Here is a 7,784-nt window from a genome sequence, read left to right on the forward strand (position 1 = left end):
ACAGGGAGAGAAGCAGGGGAGGGGCTCATGTAAGATATGCAAGTGTGTGTGTGTGTGTGTGTGTGGGGGGGGGGTTAATTATTAATGACAGAATCTGCAGATGAAAACAGAGGAACAACAAGCCACTTTACACAACAGTACAGCAGTGTGTCTCTCTCTCATTCTCTCTCTCCCTCGCTGTATTCGTCGTTCTCTTTCTCATTTTCTCCTCATCCAACGCAGTCATCGAGCTCACTAGTTGGTGTATAACAGCCAATGCCATGTTGCGGAAATGTCACCGCTTTTAGTCATTGCTTGTCTTTCGCTGCAGTTCTGTTTTTATACGGCCCCGGTGTTTACATCGTTTTCCAGGCCTTAGAAAGCAGCGTGGTATCTAGAACACAGATCACTCCATAACAGTATGTAATACTCCACGGTTGCTCCTCCTCCTCCAACACATGCATTATTTAAGGCACTCACTCTGAAAAAAAAAGGAAAAAAAGTGTGTCAGGAGCAGGAAAAAACAACGAGCAATGAACTAGACAGAGAGAGAGCATATGCTCATTGTGGAAACAATGCCCTATCCACAGTCCACGGGGGCGACGACAACTGTGAGAGCACTTGCCTGGAACGTTCCCAGTTCGAACCCGCGGCTTCTCCTGACATGGTGTTGAAGTGTCGTGAAGCAAGGACACTGAAGGCCTGACTGCTCCAGACGGGCAGATTGATTGTGCTGCATGACTGCCTGCGCCATCGCTGTGTGTGAATGGGTGAATGTAATGTACTGTATAAACATTGCGAAAGCACTTTGTATAAAGGCGCTAGATACCAGGGACGCGCAGAGAATGTTAGAGAGGAAGGGGCTAAATAAAAGGGCCTTTTTGTGGAAATATCAAAAATAGCATTCGATGCTTGATTTCTACACATTTCTTGATTTCAACATAAGATGCTGCATTCAAGTTCAGAAGAGTTTGGACAAGGCTTGAATGCTGCCTTCAGGTATGGCATGGAAAGGGGTCATTTGCATTTCTTTCACCATAGTAAAAACTGCATTGATGGTCTGGAGAGGGCACTTTTTACAGACGGAAAAAAGGGCAGGGGCTCAAGCCCCCTTTGATGTCCTATGTGTGCACGTGCCTGGTGCTGGATGACTGCCTGCGCCATCGCTGTGTGTGAATGGATGAATGTAATGTACTGTATGAACATTGCGAAAGCACTTTGTATAAAGGCACTAGATACACATTATATGCAGTAGTAAGATATCAGCAATGCTACTTTTTCCCCCTAGCAGTGGTTGAAAGTAACAAATTACATTTACTTACAGTAAGTACTGAACACTTTTGAGGTATTTGTACTTCCAATCGCCAATACTTTTACTTCTACTCCACTACATCTCGAATCCAAATATTGTACTGGATTGGAGTACATTTATTTGACAGCTTCAGTTAGTAGTTAGTTTGCATATTTTGATTATTACAAAACATACATTATCCACTTCAACCCCATATACATTTCGGCTATTTTCAAAAGATCTTTATACATTTGAAAACTTGAAATGAGACATTCTGCACAATGAGTACTTTTACTTTTGGTACTTTAAGTACATTTTGATGCCAATACTTTTGTACTTTTACTCAAGTACATTTTGAATTCCGGACTTTTACTTGTAACAGAGTATTTATTGCAGTATTGATACTTTTATTTACTTAAGTAACACTTTTGAGTACCTTTTCCACCACTGCCCCTTAGTATTTTCTGGGTGCTGAAGCCCCCAAAAACCACAAACACAAAAATGAATGCAAGTGTTTCATTGCACTTTTACTGTATGTGTTTATGCTGGGTTTAAGCTGTATTGTTGTGATTACTTACAAAATAAAATCGAATCAAATCATGCAACCGTATAGGAATTTAGACCATTCACCATTCTTTATTCAACGTTTGTTTCTTGTTTGTAGGTCTGTTCCAGAGGGCCATTGCCCAGAGTGGCTCAGCCATCTCCAGTTGGTCAGTCAACTACCGGCCCGTACCGTACACCAAGATCCTGGCCAAGAAGGTGGGCTGTAGGCTGGGGGACATGGCTGAGCTGGTGGACTGCCTGAGGAGGAAGAGCTTCAGGGAGCTGGTGGACCAGGATATCCAGCCTGCCCGTTACCACGTGGCCTTTGGACCTGTAGTGGATGGAGACGTGGTCCCGGACGACCCAGAGATGCTCATGCAGCAGGTCAGCCCAGGGTCTGGCTTGTGCTTCTGTTGGTCATCATCAAATGCATGCCTCTGCTGTAATGTGCCATCCATCTCTCACAGTGGCAATTTACAATGTACTGTAGGCATTTATGACGCATATCGTCACTGTCGGGCAGAAACCTTGTATCTCCAAGTTTCAAATTGGTATGCTTTTTTCGTAACGTAAAGCCCTGCTTCATCACTGTTGCACAAAACTAGCTGTATTTTCACTAGTTTAAATCATTTTTAAAATGATGAATACAAATGAACGGTTTTGGACATACATGGTTTCCACCCGACAACAACGATATAATAGTGACTTACTGCAAGGTCAGACCACCTATATATTAAAATAATAGAGCTGGCAAGAAGGTCAGGGATCAGACACGGCCTACTACCATCCCTGCTCATCTGTGTGTGTGTGTGTGTGTGTGTGTGTGTGTGTGTGTGTGTGTGTGTGTGTGTGTGTGTGTGTGTGTGTGTGTGTGTGTGTGCGCGCGCGTGCGTGCGTGTGCTTTGCCACCAGGGGGAGTTTCTGAACTATGACATTTTGCTGGGCGTCAACCAGGGAGAGGGCCTTAAGTTTGTGGATGACAGTGAAGGAGAGGATGGTATTTCAGCAGCGTCATTCGACTACACAATCTCCAACTTCGTGGACAATCTGTATGGATCCCCTGATGGTCAGAATGATCCTTAGTCTTTGGACTAATTACTACAATTAAACACAAATCACAATCCTGAACAACATGAACCCAAGGATCCTTGTTCTGGTCATGTCAAAGTTGTCAAAAGATAATTACCACAATTACAAGTTGCTAACTTGGGACCTTGTGAACTTGTAGAGCAGCTATTTTTAGCAAAGAGATTTGATTTGAGACCCCTGGGGTACCCTGGTCAACGAAACATAAGTGTTTAAGGCTGTAAGCCATAAAGTATAGCCTTCACTGTATACTTTGTTGTACAACGATTAGCAAACATATCTATAAGCTTACAATGTGTCACAATGCATTGTGAGCTTGTAGATAGGCTATTCGTGCAATTTTGGAAAATACATATATTCTTTTACTTGACATGCCCAAAATAGGGACGCTATGGCGGAAGTGGTTAATCTACTAAAGTATTGTCGTATACAAACTCACCTCGCTGTCTTCTCTCCATCCTAGGTAAAAACATCCTCAGGGAGACGATAAAGTTCATGTACACCGACTGGGCTGACAGAGACAATACGGACATGCGCAGGAAGACCCTGCTGGCGTTGTTTACGGACCACCAGTGGGTGGCGCCAGCCGTGGCCACAGCCAAGCTGCACGCCGAGTTCCAGTCCCCCGTCTACTTCTACACCTTTCACCACCACTGCCAGACCGAGGCCAGGCCGGAGTGGGCGGACGCTGCACACGGAGACGAGCTCCCCTACGTGTTCGGGATCCCCATGGTGGGAGCGACTGACCTGTTCCCCTGCAACTTCTCAAAGAACGACGTGATGCTCAGCGCCGTGGTCATGACCTACTGGACCAACTTCGCCAAGACAGGGTCAGTACATCACCAGATGGCAAGAATAATGTTAGCTTGTTAAAATATTGAGAGCTTTTAAAGTGTTTATGCAGTCTGTACAGTAAATTATTTCTAGTGTGCAGACACTGACCTCATTTGAATAGAATAGAATAGTTTTTTTGCACAATGCAGTGTTTCATTAGCCTGTTACTGAGATTGATGAAGTGATACATTATTTGGGGAGTATGAGTGTACAGTAGGTGAGAGTACAATACAACAATCTGTATCTGTAACAATCTCCATCTCCTGTTTCTCTCAACCAAATTCCCCAAATGTTAAAAACTTACATATATTTCAAGTGGTGCACCTTTTGATAGAAATATCATACGATGAATTATATACAGTAGGGCTTAAAATGCCTCAATACAGAAATATTAAAGTCTTTACTTAACAATTTGTCTTTACGCTATTTGTTCACTGCTTCTTGATTGCATTAAGTACCACAGGGCATACAGTACCTTGAAACCCAATTCACTACAGTTCAGAGAGTGTACAGATTAAATTAACACGTTTAAATGATCACATTTGTTGGAGCGGTGAAAGCGCTCCCAATAGACAGGTATGTCCGTGGGTATGTGGGTGGGTGGCTGGGTGGCTGGCTGGCTGGCTGGCCGTGTCCGTCCGTAGCCTGGCAATACCTTGAGTGGCCACACACAACACACTAGTTAAAGGAGGGGCGCTGTTTTGTGCAGGCCAGGCACACTCACCACTCACTCACACGCGCACGCAACACACACACACACACACACACACACACACACACACACACACACACACACACACACACACACACACACACGCACACACACGCACATAGAACTCAGAATCAAAAACATAGATCTAGAACCCATAGAATCAAAAACATAGATCTAGAACACATAGAATCAAAAACATAGATCTAGAACACATAGAATCAAAAACATAGATCCAGAACATATAGAATCAAAAACATAGATCTAGAACACATAGAATGTAAAAACATAGACCTAGAACACAGAATCAAAAACATAGATCTAGAACATATAGAATCAAAAACATAGATCTAGAACACATAGAATCAAAAACATAGATCTAGAACACAGAATCAAAAACATAGATCTAGAACATATAGAATCAAAAACATAGATCTAGAACATATTGAACCAAAAACACCATATAGAATCAAAAACATAGATCTAGAACACATAGAATCAAAAACATAGATCTAGAACATAGATATAGAACATAGAGAATCAAAAACATAGATCTAGAACACATAGAATGTAAAAACATAGACCTAGAACACAGAATCAAAAACATAGATCTAGAACATATAGAATCAAAAACATAGATCTAGAACACATAGAATCAAAAACATAGATCTAGAACACAGAATCAAAAACATAGATCTAGAACATATAGAATCAAAAACATAGATCTAGAACATATTGAACCAAAAACACCATATAGAATCAAAAACATAGATCTAGAACACATAGAATCAAAAACATAGATCTAGAACATAGATATAGAACATAGAGAATCAAAAACATAGATCTAGAACACATAGAATCAAAAACAGATCTAGAACACAGAATCAAAAACATAGATCTAGAACACATAGAATCAAAAGCATAGATCTAGAACACATAGAATCAAAAACATAGATCTAGAACACAGAATCAAAAACATAGATATAGAACACATAGAATCAAAAACAGACACACACACACACACACACACACAGGGTATAGCTGCTCAGATTCACCGCTCCACTTCGAACCGAGGTTTGATTTTTAATAAAAAAACTAAAACAAATGGACCCTTATTGGTTACATTTACAAAATACACACATAAATGCTCACATTTGTTAAATTAACACTAACTTTTAATGCGTAGTTTGTATGAGCCCTACAATATGTAAAGGATATCCTGGAGGAACCTAAAAGTGGACAGAGAGAGAAAGATGAGAGGAGGGGAAGCAAAACAAAGTGCATGAAATGACAAAGGGGTTTATCTTTACAGAATATTTTTCTCTCTTCCAGGGATCCTAACCTGCCAGTTCCTCAGGACACTAAGTTCGTTCACACCAAGCCTAACCGCTTTGAGGAAGTCATCTGGACCAAGTTCAGTTCTAAAGACAAGCAGTATCTCCATATTGGTCTGAAGCCTAAAGTCAGAGACAACTACCGGGCCAACAAGGTAGCCTTCTGGCTGGAGCTAGTCCCACACCTACACCACCTCAATGAGGAGTACTATAACTCCAAGACCACCCGCCTGCCTCCTAACCGCTGGAAGGGCACCAACAACGCTGGCACCCGCTCCACGACCCGACATCCCGTCGCTCCCACGTATGCGCCTGACGGATTTGACCCTGATAGTTCTGAGCGGCCCCGCTACTCTCCTTTCCCTGCCGAGACCAGGGACTATTCCACTGAGCTGAGCGCCACGGTGGCCGTGGGAGCCTCGCTCCTCTTCCTGAATGTGCTGGCGTTTGCGGCGCTCTACTACAAACGGGACAAGCGCCAGGAGTTCCTGCAGAGACGCCACCGCCGCCTCTCCCCGCAGCGCGGCAACACCATGGGCATGGGTATGGGCATGGGCGTCGGCATGGGCATGGGCATGGGCATGGGCATGGGCATGGGCATGGGGGGGTCGCCACACAACGACCTGGTGCTGAGCCAAGAGGAGGAGCTCATGTCGCTGCAGATAAAGCAGCAGAGGGTGGAGCTCGACCACGGCACGCCCCTCCCGTCGCGCGGCGTCCTCGGTGACCTGGACCCCCTGCGGCCCCCCGTGTGCCCACCCGACTACACCCTGGCCCTGCGGCGGGCGCCGGAGGACATGCCAATGATGACCGCCATGCTCCCGAGCACCATCAGCGGAATGCAGCCTCTCCACCCCTTCAACACCTACCCCCCTGTACCTGCCCCCTCCACCACCCCCGTGTCCAGCCACAGCAACAATGCTCTGCCACAACACCAACACTCTACCACCCGTGTATAGGACAAGGCACAACCTCTGCTGTCCCAAGTCTGGGCTTACAGAGATGCACCACACAAACTGCTCCCCTTCTTTCCTACCCTCTTATCTCAGTATTACCACCTCTGTTCTTCATTATATCTATATATATTTTTTATTTTATTTCATTTACGATTATAATTTGTTGTCATTTCTCATCAAGTCCTCGAGTTCTCACATGGGCTGTGCTATGGCCCGTAAAGCTGCAGTTTGTAAAAGTCTAGTCATTAAAATACCTCTAAAATGTAATTGTGAATCAATAAAGATTGATAAAAGAAACCCCTGCCAAAACCCTGTCATCATAAGACTCTCCTTTGCACCACTATAGCGCTTTCAAAATCAGGTGTCTAGATGAGACACTACAAATACAGCTTTAAGCTTGTTGCCCTCTTTTGAAGAGGAGCTTGCAAATCGCAATCAGGCAACTTATTTGCAGCTTGGTTGTTTAGAACGCACTTGTGACATTGTGAAGCTATGTGTTATCATGGAATACACATTTCATTCTCATGCATCAGTAAGTGGGAGTAATGTCCGGAGGCAACACATGCCCATACAGAACGTTCTAGATGATCCCGTTTTCTGGACACTCTATGCAGCTTTAAAGGCCCAACCTGGAATCAGAGTGTGGCAACTCCTGCTGAGCTACGATCAACCCACAATACAGTCTTCATGTTGTGAATTATTGGATTGAAGATGTATTGTCTGAACTATGAACTGACATCGTTGGACAGGAGTTTTAAACAAGGTTTGTCTTGTTAACTTTTCTTTTCTTTTTTTTAATGATTGGGTATGAACATTTGTGAGCTGACATTCTTAATGTTTGTCAGTACCCTACCTTTCAAAAAATCTGTATATGCTTAAAACATTTCCAGATTGGGCTTAACTGTTGGGCTGTACAGAAAATGGCTGAATCATACACTGTCTGTGGGAGCCTGGAATCCAGGCTGCCAATTATAAACCACTCCAGATCTGCCACACATGCTCTAAACTTGTCCATCAGTTTGTTTGTTCATTCTCTCTCTGTCTATCTT

At 43.6% G+C, this 7,784-nt stretch overlaps 1 protein-coding gene across 2 annotated transcripts in view; it reads left to right on the forward strand.

The window, feature by feature from the left end:
• The window catches only part of nlgn2b (neuroligin 2b), a gene marked incomplete at both ends in the record, with an annotated part of 47,750 nt that extends 41,012 nt beyond the window's left edge, over positions 1–6,738 (forward strand). For both annotated transcript variants that reach the window (XM_080748786.1, XM_080748787.1), the window contains 4 exons: positions 1,935–2,200; positions 2,729–2,882; positions 3,366–3,732; positions 5,778–6,738. In XM_080748786.1, coding sequence (XP_080604912.1) covers positions 1,935–2,200; positions 2,729–2,882; positions 3,366–3,732; positions 5,778–6,738 — 1,748 coding nt within the window. The remainder of the gene's footprint in view (positions 1–1,934; positions 2,201–2,728; positions 2,883–3,365; positions 3,733–5,777) is intronic.
• Positions 6,739–7,784: the final 1,046 nt, after the last annotated feature.

Source organism: Nannobrachium achirus (assembly GCF_963921795.1).
Source record: "Nannobrachium achirus genome assembly, chromosome: 19".
Taxonomy (NCBI): domain Eukaryota; kingdom Metazoa; phylum Chordata; class Actinopteri; order Myctophiformes; family Myctophidae; genus Nannobrachium; species Nannobrachium achirus.